At 35.6% G+C, this 23,621-nt stretch overlaps 1 protein-coding gene across 3 annotated transcripts in view; it reads left to right on the plus strand.

The window, feature by feature from the left end:
• Positions 1 to 23,621, plus strand: part of LOC149792525 (uncharacterized) — a 111,120-nt gene that overhangs the window by 47,104 nt on the left and 40,395 nt on the right. For 2 of the 3 annotated variants that reach the window (XM_089971152.1, XM_089971154.1), the window contains exons 8-9: positions 12,575 to 12,742; positions 16,072 to 16,119. In XM_089971152.1, the coding sequence (XP_089827278.1) occupies positions 12,575 to 12,742; positions 16,072 to 16,119 (216 nt within the window). The remainder of the gene's footprint in view (positions 1 to 12,574; positions 12,743 to 16,071; positions 16,120 to 23,621) is intronic. The other variant, XM_089971155.1, reaches the window with a different exon arrangement.

A 23,621-nucleotide genomic window follows, 5' to 3' on the forward strand; every position in this document is an offset into this window, starting at 1 on the left:
ATATAAATAAATACATAAATAAAAATCATAATGATAATTAGGTACAGTTTTCCACAGGTAATTAACTTGCATTGATAAAAACAAGAAAAAAAATGCTGACCATAATTTCTATGCTTGCCCCCATACCATTGTAAAAATTATAACATTTTTGCACAGTGTTAAGGCATAGAGTAGATTCATTTCAGAAGACATTTCAGCCATTCTGAGCCATATGGACATGAAATCCATATAAGAAAGAACACTTGATTGGTTGAAGTGTCTAACTGACATTGTGATGCAGCACAAAATTACTGTCCTATGTCGGTGTAGGTGGGTCTTGTGATTTTTTTCCTACAGTAGTATCATTTGGCTAAGTAGGTCTCTTCTCAGAAATTGCTTATCAGAATTGTACCAAAATTTGACAGAAAGCATCATGCCACAAAGGCCTTTACTGTTTATACCAATGATGCTGATCTGCAATCAAATATGGCCACTAAAGCAATTTAAAGAAACTTAAAATGACTTTTCAAAAATGACAAAACAAAATTTAATCAGATTTGACAGAAAGCATTTTTGCATTAAAGATTTTGAAGTTTGTACAAAATTATTTAAATCTGTCATTAAATATGGCTGCTGCTACTTGTAATAGGAATACTTTTAATAAATTCTTCTAAAATGTGGTTTAACAGAATTTGACTAGATTTGACAGAAAATGTCCTAGCTTGAAGGCATTTCACATTTTTTAGAAATAATTTTGATCCTCCATCAAATAAAATGACCATTGATAAAATAGAAAAAACATATACATTATCAAGAAAAGGCTGAAAAGAATCTGACCAACTCTGATGGAAAGCATGCTGCAATAGAGGATTTTCAATACTTGGCAAATGATACTGTTATGCCATTAAATAATGATGAAGGTATATCAACTGGAAATACATTGAAACAATTGTATTCATAACATATGCAGTCAAGACATAGCATCATGCTAATCCAGACTGACGTCTAATGCACTTGGCTATGTATAAAATAGGTGAGCAATCTCAGGCCTACTTGGGTCTCTTGTTTAATTCCTTCAGTGAATAGGCCACTTTTAATTCTGATTGGCTGGAAAGGTTAATACTAATCAATTCCAATCCAAGGTTAACAGTAACCACTTTTCAGAACTGTAAGTAGCCTATTCAGTGTGTTACATACTAGAAGTGAAAGCCCTCAAAACCAGATCCAGTGAGATGAGACATGAATTAATGGAGAAATTTCATGTAAAAGTGTCTGTTAATTGAACACTAAAGTACTTCATTTGTACATATGGAAAAAGTTTGGGATATCTCCTTTATGTTGATATAAGCTATGAGTGGTGGAACATTGGTAGAAGTGGATGGGTATTTATTGACACAGTACATGGGACAGAAAAGACAGGTGAGGTCAGGACAGATCAAGAGATTTCCAAAATTTGCTCATGAGTTTTTACCTCAAAAGATGGAGGATTTTTACCAACCCATTTTATAGTATACAAGATGGACAAAAATTAAAACTAATGAAAAATTTACATTTTTTAAATATTAAAATTTGCACATCATCTTATAAAATCAGTCCTTCCATTGTAACTTGTTGGTGTTGACACTATTCTTATATATACCATAAGCAGTTTTAGAATTTCTTAGATCATTGCTGGATTATATAGGTGATAGTCCTCATCATTGTTAATCTTAACACTTAGAAGATGAGGTACTAATACTAGATCCAGGTTTCCTCTAGAGTCAGCCTGAAGTTTTCTCAGAATAGAAAATGTCCTTTTAAGTGTCTGCATTGGAATGTGGGTATGTCAGTACAACTCTGCTGTTTCCACCAAGAAGTTTAACTCATTTCCAACATGTGGGCAGATTCATATCACTGACTGGCTGCCAGAACTGCTCAAACTTGGTACTGACTGGCTGCCAGAACTGCTCAAACTTGGTCCTGACTGGCTGCCAGAACTGCTCAAGCTTGGTGTCACTGACTTGCTGCCAGAACGGCTCAAGCTTCATACTCTCTGGATGAAATTCTGATATTCTTTTAATATCATCAAGATTCTTCACATGAAACATGAATACATACATTATGCCATCACACCCTTTGTGACTTTCATTTGCAGACACCATTGTTATTATCATCATCATCATCACTATTCATCATTGGCGGCTTAGTCTCGAGAAACCGTGCAAGTAGTGCCCTTGGAGTGTTGTCTGTCTCTGGGGTTTTGGCAACATCTGCTGTGGCTGTGCATTCCTATGTGCAAGTGACGGTCTCCATCGCAGTTGGTGCAGATGTATTGGGAAGCCTGAGTTGCTGGGGTTGCTGCCACACTCTTCTTTCTATCACATTTCTCTGCTGCCAGCTGGCCTCTCCTTGCATCAGCAACTGCTATGCCCTTGTGGACCGTCTTTCTCCAGTTACCTCAGTCCTCGGCCTGCACTTTCCAGCTATCAGGTGAAATGTCACATACCTTCATGTCCCTCTTGCAAACATCCTTGAAACAGAGTGAGGGGTGGCCGACTCTTCTGGTGCCAGTGGCCAGCTGTCCATATAGGGTGTCCTTTGGCAGGCTTCCATCCTCCATGCGTCGAACGTGTCCCAGCCATCAAAAGCAGCATTTGCTCAGCAGGGAGTACATGCTGGGGATACTTGCACACTGCAGGATCTTGCTGTGTAGGACGTAGTCTTGCCAATTGATTTTCAGGATGCGTTTTAAGCACCGTGTATAGAAGGAGGTGAGCCAACGCTCTTGCCTCATATAGGTGCTCTAGGTCACACTTCCATATAAGATGGTGCTGAGAATGCAGGCCTGGTAGACTTGGATCTTGGTGTGCTCTGTCAGCACATTGTTTTTCCACACTCTCTTTGTTAGTCATGCCATGATGGTGTTTGCCTTTCCAAGCCTTCTGTCCAGCTCCAAATGGAGAGAAAGAGTGTTGCTGATGGTTGACCCCAAGTAAATACTGTTTTTGACTGCTTCCAGTTTGTCACCATCAGATTTGAAGGGGCAGTGGTGGCATCTTGCATGCTGATGTTTGTCTTGTTCAGGCTGATGGTGAGCCTGAACTGCTTGCAGGCATCAGCGAAACAGTCTCCCAGCCTCTGGAGGGCATCCTTGGTGTGGGTCACCAGAGCCGTGTCGTCCACAAAGAGCATCTCCCTGATGAGAACCAACCTCACTTTGGTCTTCAAGTGCAGTCATGCCAGTTTGAACAGCCTCCCGTTGGACCTGGTGTGCAGATATATGCCATTAGTGGATGAGTACAAGGAATAGGAAAGGAGCAGGGAAAAGAAGATCTGAAAAAGGTCAGTGCCAGCACGCAGCCCTGCTACACATCACTGTTGCCGGGGTTGGAGTCTGAGAAGGCTCCATCATAAAGGAATGTTCCCTTCATATTGGCATGGAAAGAGATTATCATGCTGCGGAGTTTGGGGGGGGGGCAGTCGATCTTACTGAGAAGTTCAAATAGGCCCTTCCTGCTGACCAGGTCAAAGGCCTTAGTGAGGTCAGTGAACATCATGTAGAGTGGCTGACCTTGCTCTCTGCTCTTCTTTTGGAGTTCTTGGAGGGAGAAGATCATGTCTGTTGTCAACCTGCCTGCTCTGAAGCTGCAATGATATTCTGGGTACGCACTTTCCGCCAGCAGCTGCAGCCTATTGAGGATGATGCAGGCGTACATTTTGCCAACGATGCTCAGGAGCTTGATCCCCCTATAATTGTTACAGTCACTGCAGTCACCCCTGTTTTTGTAAAGGGTCACAATAGTGGCACCGGCATGTCTTGGGGGACTGCTCCTTCCTCCCAGCAGAGGCAGAGTAGCTCATGCAGCAGCTGAAACAATGACGGTTTCCCACGTTTAATAGCTTCAGGTGGGATGCTGTTGCTACTTGATGCTTTGTCATTTGGGAGGGAGTCGATGGCTTTGCTGAGCTCCTCTAAGGTGGGCACTTTGTTGAGCTCCACCATGTTGGGCAGTTTCTGTATGATGCTAAGCGCCATAATGGTGACTGACGTTTCTCAGGAGTATAGCTCTGAGTAGTGCCCCACCCATCTGGCCAACTGTTGCTCATGGTCAGTGATCTTCTCTGCCATCAGAGATTTCGGGGGGGGGGGGTGACCCTTTTACTGTAGGGCCTAGAGCCTTCTTGATGCCACTGTACATACCTTGGATGTTTCCAGACTCGGCACTGTGCTGGATTCCTTCACACAATTGCTGCCAGTACTCATTCGTGCACTGTCTAGTGATGCGATGGGTGATGCTTTGGGCACTTTTGAGGGCAACAAGCATCTGTTCATTAAGGCATGTTTTGTAAGCTGTGCAGGCTTTTTGTTTGTCCTCAATTATTGGTTCCATTCTTGAAAGATGTGTTGAACCAGTCCTGACTGGGCCATTTCTTCTTGCCAAACGTGGACATGGCTGTGCTGCAAATGGCACCCTTCATGGTGTTCCACTTAGCTGTGGCATTGTGCTCTGGCAGCATTTGGAGAGCCTGGTCCAGGGTGGACACAGTCCTCCACCTTGGAGGAACCAACACCTGCGAGGTGTTGATGTGAGGGCTCCCTTTTGGTTTTGAGTATTTTTTTTGGCTGTACCACTCATTAATAATAGCATTCAAATCTAGAAAACAATTACATGTATCACTTACTAGTATTATAAACTGAGACAAAGACCATTTCATTCCACACATTACTGTTTACAATGGCAGTTAGTGACACATACTTTAGCCTGGTTCACATTTATGTTTGCAAAGAATTAAATCAAGGTTAGTGGTGTCTACATCAGCTTTTGCAGTGCAGTCATTCAGTGTCAAATGCATATTTTGCTGAAACCTTGATCACTGGTTGCATTCTGCAGATGGTTACTCGTGACAGCGATTACACTGGATTATAAATTGGCACATAGTATCTAGACATGTCTAATTTTGTCCACGTTTGATGTAGATTCTGTGAATATGGATTTCAGTGATGGCATATTTGTTGTCATGGGATTGGGATTCTGCATGATGTGTGAATTGTCATTCTTGCCACCGTAAAATACTTTAAAATCAACTTTACAGTAAGAACAGAATGCATATATATGTCCCTTTGAATGTCATTTCATTGACTGAAATTCCCGTTTCCAGTAATCACTGGATTCTGTGATATTTCAGTTTCTTAGATTTTTGTGTTTTGACAATTGGCACGTTTAGAAATCTTGATAAACCTTAAACACAGAAGTCGAACTGACCCAGTTTTATGACCCCTGAGCTCATGGGTAATCCAAACATAATCAATTAAGATCTTTAATTGCTTTTGATCTTACGCAGTATAGGCTTTCATCCATTTTGACACTGAAGCAGAACCGTGGAGACATTCAGAGTAATGTTTATTGTTTTAACCTGATTGGTTGCTTTATTAACCCAGCAATAAGCAGTTAATGTTTAGTAAGCCAGCAATTAGCAGTTAATGTTTAGTAACCCAGCAATAAGCAGTTAATGTTTTTAATCCAAACCAGCTTACTTCTACTTCTACTCACACATAGCATAATCAACCTTGACAACTTCAAATAATGAAACCAGCTGACCTTGCCAACAGTATCAAAGGGTGAAATTAGCAATTGCATGTTCTTGTCCTGCTTAAACTAGTTCAATCACATGATCACAGGCATAATATTACTGTAAATATACTACAGTGGAACCGGAGTGTAAAAATGGTTTTAAAAAAATTCACTAATAATTTTGCATATGCAGCAGAAAACTCCCCAAGGTTCGTATATATGCTGACCGTAAGGCATCCTTGTGGTCAGCACAGCCAACTACTGATAATTGTTTGAGGTGTCTGTACTCACAAGGTAAACAAACGAATATTTGATTACTGATTCTTATTCAGATATTTATGAAGAAATATTTTGATTTAAATGTTCAATTATTTATTTCAACTCTATGATCATGCATGTGAATGGTAGAGGTTGTCAGAACTTGTTGTTGTTGTGGGGTTTAACGCCATTTTTCAGCACATGATAGGCTATGCATGGTGGCCAGTATTAATGGTGGAGGAAGAACCCAGGAAAATCCCAGGAAGAACCACTGACCCATGAGAAGCTACTGGCAAGCTTTCTGACATACCCACGTTAGCCGAATCCTAGACTCGAACCCACACAGACAGAGGTGCGATGGCAGTGATCCTTAATGGAGAGCGCTTTAGACCACTTGGCCACTCGGGGCCCCGGTTGTCAGAACTGTAGTGTCTACTGGTATGTCTGTTCAGATTTTGATCAAACTTAGTAAATAGGCCTATATCATAAAGATATCCAGATTTTGATCAAACTTAGTAAATAGGCCTATATCATAAAGATATCCAGCAAGTTTTATTATGAGGAAGATCTGTGTATATTACTGGAATTCATTGCAGTTAGAATTTGTTCTCAGTTCATATGCTATATAATCAGTTTGTTTTCCCTTTCAAAATACCTTTCTTCTTTCTCAGAAGGAAGACAGTCGGTTACTTAAGAGTGAAATGGACTATTGTGAATCACAGGTTTGGAGTTCTTCCTCTTGCAAATAAATGCAAATATTTGTAGAAAAATATTTTATAATACAAGATGTAAAGATTTTGATATAACAATTAATATAAGTTAGTGAAAATAATTCTCTATAGGGATTAAGATGAATAATTTGTCAATATAACTGAAGAAAAAGTTTTAAAACAAAATAAATGCGGTCAAAAACATCCATGGCATCAAGATCTCTGACACATTAGCATCATTCAAAATCCCATAGGTGGTGCTCTACAGTTTCCCATAGATAAAAATTGCCAGATGATTTGCATCCACATGAATTCAAAGGATTTCGTTTCATGGACAGTAACTCATATCTTATGTCAGAGACACTCTATTTCTGCATTATGGCAACACTAATCATGCCTTTATCTTTGGAAATGATTTTGTCAGACTATGATAAAATAGTAAAACTCAAGATGGTGTCATGTTTTGGGGACGATTTACATAGGATGTATTCTTAAAATACTACTGTACTTGAATCTGCTTGATTAAAAGTGTCCAGCTGTTAAGTTACATTAACCAGGTGAGTGAGATCAGGTCTTCATAGACCTCTTGTTTTCAAACACTAATGGATAATCCATTGCACACAAACTTATGTCAGTGGTTACAGACATCCACTGTAAATGATCACATTGTGTGTGATTACAGACATCCACTGTAAATGATCACATTGTGTGTGATTACAGACATCCACTGTAAATGATCACGTTGTGTGTGATTACAGACATCCACTGTAAATGATCACATTGTGTGTGATTACAGACATCCACTGTAAATGATCACATTGTGTGTGATTACAGACATCCACTGTAAATGATCACATTGTGTGTGATTATAGACATCCACTGTAAATGATCACATTGTGTGTGATTACAGACATCCACTGTAAATGATCACATTGTGTGTGATTACAGACATCCACTGTAAATGATTACATTGTGTGTGATTACAGACATCCACTGTAAATGATCACATTGTGTGTGATTACAGACATCCACTGTAAATGATCACATTGTGTGTGATTACAGACATCCACTGTAAATGATTACATTGTGTGTGATTACAGGTATTAGCTGTTAACAGTATCACAGCTTGCACAACTACATATCTTCAACTCTGAAATGCATGTACAAAAATATGCCTCATTTCTTATTGCAAAAAGGTTTTCAATTTTATATTTGTTCAGGCAGTTTCTACAAAGGTCTTTCATATTGGTAACCAGTATATAAAGCAGTAGACCAGTTTTTGTTTGCCTGTCAATATTGATGCATAACGGTCCAATGCATTTGATATAATTAAATTCTTAGTAACAAGGCAGTAATTGTAACGGTGAAGTTAACTCCGTACATTGTAACCAGATATAAATGCAAAAGTAACCTTCAGCTGTGAGATTTATGACTCATTAAATATTTACTTTCCATAGGTAAATTAAAAAGAAATTAATTATAAATGGTAGTGATAATCATTATCACTGTTACAGGTAAAGTTTTCCTTTATATAAGGCCAAATAGGCTTGTGGTACAGTCTTTTGTCTGTCATCTCTACGACATCTGTCACTTGTTGCCATTTTCAACATTTTTCAAAACATGCTGAGCCGATTTCAACCAAACTTGTCATATAGCATGCTGGCCTGAAGGTCTTTCAATTTTATACAAATGACCCTGATTTGCCATACAAGTGACCTTGATTTGCCATACAATATGACCCTGATTTGCCATACAAATGACCCTGATTTGCCATACAAGTGACCTTAATTTACCATACAAATGACCCCGATTTGCCATACAATATGACTGTCATTACTGATAAAAGAACAACCTTTAGATCACATGTTCTCAAAAACTGCTGGACAGAATTTGACCAAATTTGAAACCAAGCATCCTGGTATGGAAACCTTTCATGCTGGTACAAATGGTGTTGATCTGCCATTAAATATGGCCACAATTACTTAAACTAGAAAAACCTTAAATTAAATGACTTACCATAACTAAAAATAGAAAAACCTTTGAATAGCTTCTCAAAATGGCTCAGCAGAATTTAACCAAATTTGACAGAAAGCATACTGGCGTGAAAACATTTCAAGCAAATCATGCTGATTCACAGTCAAATATGGCCACTGTAACTAAATATAGAAAAATGTTTAATTGACTTAACAAAATAATCAACAGAACTTGAACAAATTTGATAGAAAGCATCCTGGCATGGAGTCATCTGAGAGTTATACAAGTGGTGCTGATTCTGGTGTTGTATATGGCAGCCATTAATAAACAGCCATAGCCAGCAAAATTTAGAAATTATCCTGGTATAAAAACATTTAAAGTTTTGCATGATAGATTGTTTAGACCACTAGTTGAAGTGGTTAGTACATTATATATATATATATATATATATATATATATATATATATATATATATATATATATATATATATATATATATATATATCTATATATATATATATATATGTTGGTATAAATATATAAAAACTACCTTCCTACCCTAATTTTAAAACCAGTGCAATAGGAGTCATATATTGTTGGGGTGTGTGTGTGTGCCTAAATAAGAAAAACATTTTAATGCATTCTTTGCAAAAGCTGGCTGTAGAAGTTTGCCAGATTTCAACCTGTCATTAGGCCTTGCAAGTCTGAACAAATCATGCTTATCTTCTATCCAATTTAGCTGCCGTTGCTAAAAAATACAAAATAAAAACTGGTAAATGTCCAAAAGCATCATCCAAACGATGATTTTTTGGCCAACTACCCTTGCATTTGGCTGTTAGGTGAGCAATCTCTGACCCACTTGGACCTCATGATAAAGTTGGATACAATTTCTTTTAGTGATAACCAGGTAATCACAATAATGGCAGCTACTTATATGATAGCAGTATTGTCTGTTACTTCATCAAGCTCGTTAACTTTATTTATCTAGATATGAACCCTTTAGTAGATAGACAGACAAACAGATGGATAGGTTGATAGATTAAAGAAATAATGCTTCAGATTAATAAGACAGAATATCAGTTTTTGTTTTATTAAAATTCATAGAAAGTTGTAATTATTTTTAACCAAGTATTTGTACAAAGCAAAGTTAATTCTGAAGCACCTATTTTCAATACATACATAGACCACTAATGAAATTCAATATATCTTTCTCATGTATAGGTGTATTGATACCTCATTAGTGGAATCCAAAAATAATAAATAAATAAAGGGTAATTAACAGGTGCTCCAGACAATAGTCTTGCATGCCTAGCACTTATAATTATCTCATGACTTTTATATCAGAAACAAAAGGTTAGACAGGCAAGGTTTTAACTTCTATGGCTGCTATACATATGTATACCTTTAAAATGCTATTGTTGAAAATATGTTATAATTACCTATATTCTGTCGGCACAATGTATACCTGTAGATAAAATCGCCAAATTAGAAGCAGGCAGAAGATACCTGGAAGCTCTGATCACCACTATTACACTTCTCCCTTATAAAAAGGAGACCTTGTTATGCCTATTAATATATTGAAGTGTATTGAAGGCAGTTTTTTTTTTTTAATTGGATAACACACACAGTATTTTATAGTTGACTCTAAGCTTATCCCAGCATTGTCCTTGATTTGTGTCATTGAAAAGAAGCCAGTTAACTGTATAACTTACCTTTTGGTGGGATCCGTGAGTGAACTCAAACACAAATTAATGAGTGAATTTTTCTGCTAGCTGATCTTTTTTTGTGACCATTAAAAATGACGTGTATTGATTCAGGAAATTATACTTTGGATAGAACTAAATTTGACCATGTCATCAACACAGTAAGTATTAGTTAATTTGTTACTTACACCAGGTAAAAATAAGCTTGAATCATTACCTATTATTATCTGCTTTTCTTGTGTAAATGTTTTTTTTAACTATCAGACATAGTGAAAGTCTTATACAGAAAATGGAGACTTTAGTTTCCTTTTTTTTGGTTGAGTTTGAGACTATAGTTCCCTTTTTTGGTTGGGTTTGAAACTATAGTTCCCTTTTTTTTGTTGGGTTTGAGACTACAGTGCCCTTTTTTTGTTAGGGTTTGAGACTATAGTTCCCTTTTTTGGTTGGGTTTGAGACTATAGTTCCCTTTTTTGTTTGGGTTTGAGACTATAGTTCCCTTTTTTTGTTTGGGTTTGAGACTATAGTTCCCTTTTTGGGTTGGGTTTAATGCTGTTTCTCATTTAGTAATATGTCCATAAACATACCTTAATTTAATACATAGGAATAATTTTTGAAAATTACCATTGCGACATTTTTAAATATCCAGTTGATTATTATGATGTATTTCTGGTTCCACAACTTCCTTCAAATTGTTGGGTAGCAACCACACATGGTACATGCCTCCCTCATATCCTGAAGGTTCCCTTGAAACCCTCCTTATTCACTGCATACTTATTGGTCCAAAAGCTTTGGTCCCCACAGGTTTCAATCACTCCCTGTCAGAACAGCTAAAAATACAATGGCTGAGCTGTTTAATACTTGAGACATGGATATGTGCAAATATAATAATAAACATTACACATGCATTAATTGGTTTTGTTACACATTAAATCATTTCTTCAGAAAGTACTGTAAAATATTATTATTATAATAACCACATTCATAGATGAATCTGTGTCATATGGAAATAATTTCTCTGGATTATAAAAACTCAGACATTACTGATCTTTCAATACTTGCAACACATAACTCAATTCAGTTTGCCTGTTCAATTATAAAAGTGTCTAAATTGTCATTATGTGACAGGTGTGGCTGTGCAAAATTTAGAATAATTCTGAAACCTCTACTAAATCATTTAAGCTGGATAGCAAGAAAGAATGAAGTTTTATATTTCACATTCCTCTGCAGCTGAAGATTGCTTTTGTAAAGTGTACAGCTTCCTTACAAAATTTGCTTTGTGATTATACAAAGATAACTTTGGGCTGTAAGTACCCTGGTTTTAGTTAAATCTATGAGCAGAGAATTATTGGTAATTAGGTTTCTCACTGCAGCCTTTTGCATACATGTACAGCAATCGGTAAATGAAACTTAGTGTTTTAAAATAGCTAATGCTAAAATTAAACCACCCTTGGGTAATGCAGTATGCAGCAAGGAAACCTGAGTACATTTTGTTCATATATAATGTATTGACATTAAGTTCACACTATTCTGCAACACCCTACTTTTTGTTTCTTTCTTTCTTTGCTTTCTCTGCATAGGCAGGGATAGTGTGATAATTGCTGGTCATTTAAGTGTATACTTTTACAAAATGAAGCCATAAAGTCCTAAACATTTTTTCATTAGAATACAAATAATCATTTTTATAATAGTGTTCAGAGGAGTCATAAAAGTGTACTGTATTACAGGTGAATTAGTCCTATTCTGGTGCATATTTTAAGCAAGACCCTGTTGTTACGAGTATGAACCATGTTATAATGAGTATGGACCATGTCATAATGAATATGGATCATGTTATAATGAGCATGAACCATGTTATAATGAGTATAAATAATGTTATAATGAGTATGGACCATGTCATAATCAGTATGGATTATGATATAATGAGTATAGACCATGTTATGAGTATGGACCATATTATAATGAGTATGGGCCATGTTATAATGAGTGTGGACATTGCTATAATGAGTGTGCTGTCTGCCAAGTAATGTTATGATATGGTAAGATCTATATGAAATCGCATTTTACAATCAGCCAAAAAAAGGGAAATAAATGAAGTAGCCAACTCCGATTTACACAGCGCATTGGGTTGTATGTAATGGACACCATAATACTAGACAGCATATAAAAGGTCATCTTTAGAATTATGTGATTTGTATTGAGGCACCAGTGTAAATATGTATGTAGAATTTCAGATCATCTTCTGAGAGCAAGCTCATGAGAGACCTGGGGAAGGAATGACTGAGGAATGCTCTGGACTATGCTTTTCTGTGCAAAATTCTTATTCATTTGTATGTATGATATCTAAATGAGAATATTGGTGCATAATGCAAATGACTGTGCAGCAATTGTTTCTTTACAGTTGATGGACTTTGACAAGCTTCTCTCTCACCATGATGAGCGTGTGGCCAAGCATTTGAATGAAGAGTATCTGAAGGAAGAATGGGATTTTGGGAAAGAAAGGTTTGGCAGCAAAAGGGCAACTTTGAAGGAACCACCACTCATTTGTGTGGACTCCCGTATACAGACAGTAAGTCTGAGTTTATTTTAACATGTAATTGAAACAATATAACTTATACCAAGAGATAAATATTTTAAAGTTTTTAATCTTTAAGGATGGAGTTAGGTTGGTTGAGGCACAATTGTATATGTGTATAAACATGGTGATGAGGATAAGCATGGGGAGGTGTCATTTTATGCAAAAAGAATTTTGATTTTTTAGTGCACATTCAAACCTGTCCTAAAGGTCACCTGTACATATAGAAGTCACCTGTCCTCAACAACAGTTCTAATTTCTCTTGGCAAATTACCTATATAAATGCCTTTAGTGTAATGGTCAGATGTCTTCTTCAGTCAGTGACCAGGTATTTCTTAACCATCAGTGGTTTCTTACTGCCTTAAGCAGTTACTGGAACATATCAACAGTGACCACTCTAAATATGCAAATTAAACTTTTGTTGATGAGTAAAGCATTGTTTAGATAAGGGCATATGATGTGAATTGATGTGTACACATTTCATATCTTGCTTGTAATTACTGTACTCCAGTCACACTGTCAGTCTTACTCAAAGGTGTCACTAATTTGGGCTTGAAAGCAAGGTGGTTTTTATTGTTAAAGGAAGAGGCTAAAGCAGTGGATTTGCTGATTGGTGGAAAAGCAGTTGTGTTATAACAGCAGAAATAGAAGTTGCTTTTTCACCCATTGGATCAGTACAGTGCCATCTTAAGGCATGGGCACACTGGGCAGTTGCCCAGGGCCTCACGCTTCTAGGGGCATCATGCTGCCCATATTGTTAATGAATATTGAAAGATCTTTTGGCAATTTAATTTGCTTTAAAAGTGCAGTGGGAAGCACGTTTCCCAATTTAAAAAAATAGTGACATCTAGTGGAATTCCTGTGGGTGGGTAGGGCCGGTAGAGGGCCCCAGTGCATTGCTTTGCCCAGAGCCTACAATGTTGTTAAGACGGCCCTGGATCAGTGTAGTTTGATATCTTCATCTGTTAAGATGTTTTTTCACCTGTGTGACTGGTATATTTTGATATCTTCATCTGTTAAGTCGTTTTTTCACCTGTGACTGGTATAGTTTGACATCTTCATCTATTAAGTTGTTTTTTCACCTGTGAGAGGCCCCGAGTGGCCGAGTGGTCTAAAGCGCTCTCCGTTACGGACCACTGCCATCTCACCTCTGTCTGCGTGGGTTCGAGTCCAAGGCTCGGCTAGCGTGGGTACGTGGGAAAGCCTGCCAGTAGCTTCTCGTGGGTCGGTGGTTCTTCCCTGGGTTTTTCAGGGTTCTTCCTCCACCATTAATACTGGCCGCCATGTATAGCCTATCGTGTGCTGAAAAATGGCGTTAAACACTACAACAACAACTACAACTTTTCACCTGTGTGATTGGTATAGTTTGATATCTTCATCTATTTGCCTGTGAATTAACGCTTCTCAGATGAAGAAAGTTCATCTGTCAAAAGAGATGCAAGTTACATACCTTTTCATTAGAGTCAGGGTCAGTCATTATTTAAAATGTGACTGTAAAGGCAGGTGAAGTTTTGGTTGGTCACAGAAATAGTCACAAATGATAGTCTTCTTTTGATTCCCTCTTCATCACAGGTTGTCACATAAACTGTCTGTCTTTTGCTGTTGGTGAGTTAAGAAACTGTCAAATACAGATAGTTGTACTGCCATATGCAAGTTGTCAGTCAGTAGTAAAAACTAAGATCAGCGATGATTTAATTCATAGGATGGATTAAATGGAGCAGGATAATCTTGTGTTGAACATATGATTGGAAAAGAACAACATATACTCTGATATAATAATTTTGTTGAATAGTGTACAGAAAACAATTTTATATTGCATAATAATAATAATAATAATGATAATAATAATAATAATAATAATAATAATAAAAATAATAATAATAATGATTATGTTTGGTGTGTCTATGTGTTGAAGAACCAATTTTGAAAAATGACTTTTACATGTTGGGGTCAGCTATTCATGGGTTTGATTGTACTTTTGTTGATTTCATAGCAAGCCTGTCACTCATGGGTCATTGAAATTTAAATTAGGAAAGTAAAGGTAGTATGACTTACAATGATCCATATATGTTTGTCTGTCTGTTTGTCTCTCATTCATTAATATGGCAAGGTCATTTTAGTTTTTCTTAAGCAAAAGTAACATAAATCAAATCAGACTTTAAAACCCTAATTTTAATCATCAGTGTAGATAATGTGAGCCTTGTTTACATGCTAATTGACAGTTCTGTAAAGAGGGAATACTATATACTGAAATATTTAACCTTGTTTATGTTCTTCCTGGTACTGATGGACTTTGCTATAATGAGGGTTACTTTGGACCTTGTTTACATGCTCCATGGTGCTAATTGACAGTACTGTAATGAGGGAATACTATATACTGAAATATTTAACCTTGTTTATGGTGTCCATGGTACTGATAGACTTTGCTATAATGAGGGTTACTTTGGACCTTGTTTACATGCTAACTGACAGTACTGTAAAGAGTGAATACTATATACTGGAATATTTAACCTTGTTTATGTTCTTCCTGGTACTGATGGACTTTGCTATAATGAGGGTTACTTTGGACCTTGTTTACATGCTAATTGACAGTACTGTAATGAGGGAATACTATATACTGAAATATTTAACCTTGTTTATGTTCTCCCTGGTACTGATGGACTTTGCTATAATGAGTGTTACTTTGGACCTTGTTTACACACTAATTGACAGTACTGTAAAGAGGGAATACTATATACTGAAATATTTAACTTTGTTTATGTTCTCCCTGGTACTAATGTACTTTGTTATAATGAGGGTTACTTTGTACCTTGTTTACATACTCCATGATGCTAATGGACTGTGCTATAATGAGGGTTGCTTTGACCCTTGTTTACATACTCCATGGTACTAATGGACTGTGTTATAATGAGGGAGTACTATATGATAAAATATGTAGACCTTATTTAGATACAGACATTTCAGATAATATGATTATTGCACTGTAATCTGATAATAATAATAATGTAGACGATAATATTTATATAGTTAATCTCAGTTGTTTTCTTTTATAAACAGTCATACCAAACTTTTACTGTAATTACTTAATGTAGCCCTACCTCACTATAAGGCCCTTCATTGTAATACATATCCAGTTAAAATGTTCATATGGCCATAGATTCCATTTTGTTGTGTGCTAGTAAATTTATATATAATGTAATTCATTATAAAGTGTTCTCACTATAAGGTGGTATATGCCATGGGTCCATGGATGGTGTTCTAATGAGGAGCACTGTAATGGTTGCCATGGCAAAATGAGTAAATTTCTGTGATTGTTTACACAGCCGGACTCATGGTTCTCAGATCATTACAAAAGAAGTACAGAACTGACGGTAACTGAGTGAAATTTGCAATTACTTTGAATGCTTATTTGATTGCTGTGCTAAATTCATTCATCTCTAATTTTCAATATTTTCTTTCAGAAATTTGTTGAGCTGGAAACTAATGTTAATATTTTTAATAATTTGAAGTGACAATTATTTTCAATAATAATTTAAATAATATTCTTGCTCTTTTTACTAATTCTATTTTAAGAGATTTATGCACAGTGCCTAATAAGGAGTATAAATTTTCTAAGATATTTCTGTTCTTTTAATGGTTATTACAAGGCAGTGACGATGAGTGCTGTTAGACATAAGCTATAGTCCATTTCAGTATGGTCTGATAGGTTTACCCTTCCAGCTTTATGACCAAAATACAACAAACCTTGATTACTGAAGAGCTCTGCTATTTTCAGCAGGTAAATAAGTGTCAGTTTCACTCAGATTAGTATAATTGATAGTGATAGATCTAGAAATTTCTGTACAAATCATCTAGTTTCCAAGTCATTGTGGGGAAACTTTTTTTGTTAGGCTCTTTTGGTTAGACTAGTTGTTTTATTCATTTACTAGTTCAACCCTTATACCAACTGATAATAGCAGTTAAATCTGATGCCAGTCATACCCATAATGTATTGCAGAAAACTATCAATCGTGAGGTTGTTTTTTTAAATGGCTGATTTGACAGGAATTTCTGCACGTATCTAATGTAATAATACTTCAAACTGAAATTGATGTTCCAGTACATGTGACAGAACCAGGATTTTGCACCAGTAGGTTTACAAATTTTGATAACTGGATTGACTTCAAAACCAGCATATTTTTTGGCATAAATTGTATGTTCTGCAGGGGATTGAAGCAAAATCAGTATGCTATACTGTGTATTCTTTTTATTGTATAATAAAACCGCAAGTTTTGAACATAAATCAGATTCACATTCTGTAGGCAATAATTAATTAATATGAGTACGTTGTCAATTAATGAAAAGGAATAATTGTTTAGTTTATAGTTATGCAAAGACGTTTTTAAAAGCATCCAATAGCATTCTTAGTTTCCTTCATATGATCACTGTCTGGTGACCACCTGTGGCATTCACTGTGATTATTGAGCTTCACACTTAACAGGCTTTCAGTAATTCTCTGGTCTATATCCCCCCCACCCCCCCAAATCACTTGATAGTTCGTGAAGAATGGATAATGGCCTCTCTGTGTCAGCATTAGAATATTGTAATGACAGCTATGCTAAGCCTGCAAAGAATTTCTGCTTCAGTTTTACTTTTGCAGTGTTTATAAGGTTACTGACTGCTATCCAGTAGTCCTTCAGGTTATTTTTTTTTTGTTGAGTCTCATCCTCAAGGGCGAATCCTTCTCTTAATGGCTCAGATCCAGAAATCTGTTGGTAAGTTTCACCACCGTAAACAAGAAAAAATAGATATTGATTTAAACTTGTAGTGAACAATGAACAAAATATATGGTGTATTTATACTTTTATGAATAATTTATCTCAAAATTAATTATCTTATATTCTTAACTGATATATTTTATCTAGGGATGGAACTTAATTTTTTGTGCATGAAAACATATTTTTTTTTATCAAATGCAATTGAAACACACAGTGCAAACTCAGGACCTTTACTACTTGCCTGTAAATACTTACAGTATGTTATCCAAGCATTGTTGAACATGTAATATTTCTTAGCCAGTGGGTTTTTTTAGCATTGGGAGAAAACACACATTTGCTATGAATTGAACAAAATATGTCAGAGCTGTCCTTAAATATTCCTCATTAAACATCTTGAGCAAAACAGTAACAAGTAAACATGACATAAAATGAAAATACTTACTCTAGTGCATCTGCCAAAAATCATTTATTATGTTCAGTCTCTACATTTTATCTCCCCTCCACCAAAGGCTGGCCAATTTTCATCAAATGCTCAAGATTTCATTACCACTTTTCATTCCTTTTTTACTTATAACACCACAAAAAGCATCCCACATTTGGCCTTAAACTCATTGAATTCTAACAATTCCAACAATAAAGTAATAAGTTAAAAGCTTGTTGTGTGCACATGTTGGTTGTTCTTTAACAATTCTAATCCTGTTGTTCTGTCACATTTCATGACATCAGTCATTGTACTCATGGAACCAGTTCTAATGTTTTGATGTAGAATGTAATAATACCATGTCTTTTTAATATAAATTTTTTATACAAAAATTATAATTTTGAAAAACATTCAATTTCAGCTACATAATGGTTTGTTTGGTAGATGGCCTTTAGAATGGTAATTCTGTCCTACCACTGATAGAATCACATGTATGCATTCATTTACCTGCTCAAAATATATAAGTTCTTGTGTTGTACAGGTTTGTTATAATTTTTTGGCACAAGGTGTTTTTCAAACAAACATTATGGGTATACATGTTAGACCATGCTGAAATGGACTGCACATGGGCTTGTTGGGAGAAACATTTTTCAAGAGAAGAAAATGACATTAATAATATTAATAATAATAATAATAATAATCATAATCATACTGATAATAGAAAATGTCCAGATAATTGTTGCTTGGATAATAGATGCTTTAGCATTTGATGTTTGTTTTGTTAATAATTTGGATCAAGTGGGTTTCCTCTAGATGGAAAATAATATGCCTGTCCATGACATCTAAAATAAATTTTCAAAACGTTTGTGAATATGTCCTTATGAAAATAAAGATTTATTTTATATAGCATAATCTTTTGCCAGCAGCCACTATGGGAAATAGCAATTGTGGTTGCTGTTAGGAGGTAGCTGTTTAAAGAAGGTGCAATATCATTAAAAAATTACATTTGGGAAAGGTACACTATCATTAAAAAATTACATTTGGGAAAGGTACATTATAATTAAAAAAATTACATTTAGGAAAGGTACAATATCATTAAAAAATTACATTTGGGAAAGGTACAATATCATTAAAAAAATTACATTTGGGAAAGGTTCAATATCATTAAAAAATTACATTTGGGAAAGGTACAATATCATTAACAAATTACATTTGGGAAAGGTACAATATCATTACAAAAATTACATTTGGGAAAGGTACAATATAATTAAAAAATTACATTTGGGAAAGGTACAATATCATTAAAAAAATTACATTTAGGAAAGGTACACTATCATTAAAAAAATTACATTTAGGAAAGGTACAATATCATTAAAAAAATTACATTTGGGAAAGGTACATTATCATTAAAAAAATTACATTTAGGAAAGGTACATTATCATTAAAAAAATTACATTTAGGAAAGGTACAATATCGTTACAAAAATTACATTTAGGAAAGGTACAATATCATTAAAAAATTACATTTGGGAAAGGTACATTATCATTAAAAAAATTACATTTGGGAAAGGTACATTATCATTACAAAAATTACATTTAGGAAAGGTACAATATCATTAAAAAATTACATTTGGGAAAGGTACAATATCATTAACAAATTACATTTGGGAAAGGTACAATATCATTACAAAAATTACATTTAGGAAAGGTACAATATCATTAAAAAATTACATTTAGGAAAGGTACAATATCATTAAAAAATTACATTTGGGAAAGGTACAATACCATTAACAAATTACATCTGGGAAAGGTACAATATCATTAAAAAATTACCTTTGGGATGATCATCTACCAACTACCATGTAGTTGCATATAATGCAAATCCAACTGCAAACAATATTGACCCTGATCTGCCGTCACATACTATACCAGCAGCTCAGGGTCCATGCTTGTTCTACTGATTACTCCAAACATAGTAACCCAGATCTGCCAGCACATTGCTTGATGGCAGATTTTGGTCTATGCAGTTTGCAGTTGGACTTGTCTTACAAGCAAGTAAAGACAGTAGATATGACATCCGTTTTGGACGACTGCATTACTACATATTGCCTTATGATTTGCAGGAGACAACAATTTTCAGCATCTTCTCATATATCAACATTTAATATCCAATATGGTCATAGACTCCAGGTTTCCCGTGAATATATAACACACTTAGAAGCATTTATCTGTTAATTTTGTTTAAGGTTCCAAGGTTCACTCAACTTTTTAGATTACCTAATCAAGCAAGATTTCAGGGACTACAAAAGGTTTAAGTTACTTTGTTATACATGTCAGAAGAAACAAAATTAAAAGTTTTTTGGGGAAAATATTTTTCTAAGAAAAATGTACCAAGTTCTACATTTCTTGTAATAAATTACATGCTACGAGACTGGAAGATGCATATCATGAAAGATTAATCTGGCATTTCCTCAGATAACCTTATTGTGTAATACACAAATGCATTTCTTTGCTCAGGAACTAAATAAAAGACTATGATGATGACAAGCAAAAGAACCAGAACAATACAATCCTTGTTTGCATTATCAGAGAGGGAGAGAAAGAAGAGAGAGAGAAATTCAGTGCAACATGTGGATACTGTATGTATGGAGTTTTTCAACCTAATTTTTTGTCAGTTGCCAACATTTTCATGTTGTCATTTTCAGCTCACATGGCATGACAATGCAGTCTTCATCCTTCCTTATGTCTATATTTTCTTTTGTTGACTGCTTCTCAAAAACCATTGGACTAATTTGGATGACTGCTGCTTAAAAACCACTGGACTAAGTTGGATGACTGCTGCTTATAAACCACTGGACTAATTTGGATGACTTGCTCAAAAACCACTGGACTAATTTGGATGACTACTGCTCATAAACCACTGGACTAATTTGGATGACTGGTTTTAAAAAGTTTGGACTAATTTGGATGACTGCTGCTCAGAAACCATTGGACTAATTTGGATGACTAATTAAGTAAAGTTTGGCCTAATTTGGAAGACTGCTTCACAAAAACAATTGGACTGATTTGGATGACTGATTCTCAAAAACAATTGGACTAATTTGGATGACTGCTGCTCAAAAACTGCTGGACTTCTTTGGATCAGACCTATTGTTCCTGATGCATGCTCTACCAAACATTTATTGGTTGTCTCCCCTAAAATTAGCGAGGCTTCCATTGCAACAAAACCTATTTCTCTGGAAAGGCTGAGCCAGTTTTGATAACATTTGATAGGAATTATTATTAGGACATGCTCTATGAAATTGTATATTGGGTGACTCCCCTAACAATGTATTGCCTCATGTAGCAACCATCTTGAAAAGCTATTTTCAACTTCTAATCCAGAAATATTGAGTGGCTTCTTAGCAACAAGGTGGAAGGTCCATTTATTGACTTCTTTCGAATGGCTGAACCAGTTTTACTCACATTTGGTGAGGATATTTATGTTTAGGTTATTGTATCAGATTTTTATGCAAGATAGCTCCCTTTGCAATGGTGTGGCTTCCATAGCAACCATGTATAACATCTATTTTCAAGTTTTCAAGAATGGCTTGGCCAATTTGGATTAAACTCTGTAGAAATAATTCTTGAGACATGTTCTACCAGATTTATATCTAGAGTGTCTTCCATAGCATTTGTGTGGCTTCAGTAGCAACAAGGTGGAAACCCGATTTTCAACCTCATCTCCAGAATGAGGTAGTTAGTTTTGAGCATACTTGTTTGGGACAAGTTTTAGAACATGATCTACCAGAATTTTGTCTGGTTTGGCTTTTGTAGCAAGGTTTTCACATCCAAAGAAATGAGGTAGAAAACTTGTTTCTGACTTCTTTTCCAGAATGGTTTGGCCAAGTTTGAAAAAACTTAGTAGTAGGAATGTTCCTTAGGACATGCTGTGTTTCTTTATAGTTTCTTTAACATTGGTGTGGCCTAAATAGCAGCCAGTAGGAAAAACCTGCCATTGATACCCACTATCAGTTATGGATATTGTTACTGTGATGTGATGTGATGTGATTTTGATTTTTAACGTAGCTTTAACAATTTTTCAGTCATATCGCTACGATGTCTGCAGTGTGGCAGTTTATAGTAATGTCTAGCACTGGGGGATATTGTTACTAATAAAACAAATAGACTGTAACAGAATGACTGTCACACCAAAATTGCCTAACCAAATTTTATAGTTAGATTTCCACATTCATACACCAGATAACAGTATATCAGCTAGTCCAGTGGAACATATGAAAGATAATAACAAGCTACTGAAATTACTCAAAGCAGAAGTAGAGTTAACATGATGAAAAGCACCAATTTAAGACAAATGGCTGGACATTTTCTTGACGGTCGTGCATTTTAACCCAAGACACCTGCCTTTTCAAACTGAATTTTCTTTGACTTGGGCATGTCAGTTGAGTGATATAATCCCCACTTGGTTCTCATGTTAAATTTCAATTATAGGACTTATTATTACTTATTCTTTACTTTTCAGTGATATCGTTAAATTTTCTGTTGCCTTTCTTTACTAGAATGTTGTTGTTGTTGTTCTAGGGTTTAACGCCATTTTTCAGCACAGGATAGGCTATACATGGCAGCCAGTATAAATGTTGGAGGAAGAACCCTGAAAAACCCAGGGAAGAACCACCGACCCTCGAGAAGCTACTGGCCGGCCTTCCAACTTTCCCACTCTAGCCGAGCCTTTGACTCGAACCTTACTAGAATGTAAAAGCTGAATTATGCTTTGCACAAAATATGGTTAGGAAACAAAGACCTGCCTGCCGTAACTTAAAACCAGTGCAACTGGAAACACACATAACATTATTTTGTTTGTCTTTTGTGTGGTACATCTTAGAATTGGACATGCTTTTGAAGATGGCAGCATCCAGTTAAACATTTTGTAATCCCATAATCTTAATATTATAAGCAGTGTTTCAGTAAATGTGATAGTGTGCCAAAGACATTGAAATAGTAGCTATATACTTTGGCTGTTTTTTTTTTGTCTCAGCAGCCTGTTTTCTCTAAGCCTTTTGACCATTGTTGTGATTTGCACAACCTATGAACACACAAAGCCATTGTCTAAAGACCAAAGTATGCTACTTCATATAATATAGTATGGCAAGATTGTCTTATTGTGGCTTGTAAAATCATGTTAGAAGACGAAATGTGTCCTATTGTGGCTTGTAAAATCCTGTTAGAAGCAGGAATATGTCTTATTGTGGCTTGTAAAATCTCATTAAAAGCAGGAATATGTCTTATTGTGGCTTGCAAAATCCCATTAGAAGCAAGAATATGTCTTATTGTGGCTTGTAAAATCCTATTAGAAGCAGGAATATGTCTTATTGTGGCTTGTGAAATCCCTTTAGAAGACAGAAAGTGTCTTATTGTGGCTTGTAAAATCCTGTTAGAATCGTGAATATGTCTTATTGTGGCTTGCAAAATCCCATTAGTAGCAGGAATATGTCTTATTGTGGCTTGTAAAATCCTGTTAGAAGCAGGAATATGTCTTATTGTGGCTTGTAAAATCTCATTAAAAGCAGGAATATGTCTTATTGTGGCTTGCAAGATCCCATTAGAAGCAAGAATATGTCTTATTGTGGCTTGTAAAATCCCATTAGAAGCATGAATATGTCTTCTTGTGGCTTGCAAAATCCCATTAGAAGCAGGAA

This window comes from Sinohyriopsis cumingii, chromosome 9 (assembly GCF_028554795.1).
Source record: "Sinohyriopsis cumingii isolate HCF-2022 chromosome 9, ASM2855479v2, whole genome shotgun sequence".
NCBI lineage: Eukaryota > Metazoa > Mollusca > Bivalvia > Unionida > Unionidae > Sinohyriopsis > Sinohyriopsis cumingii.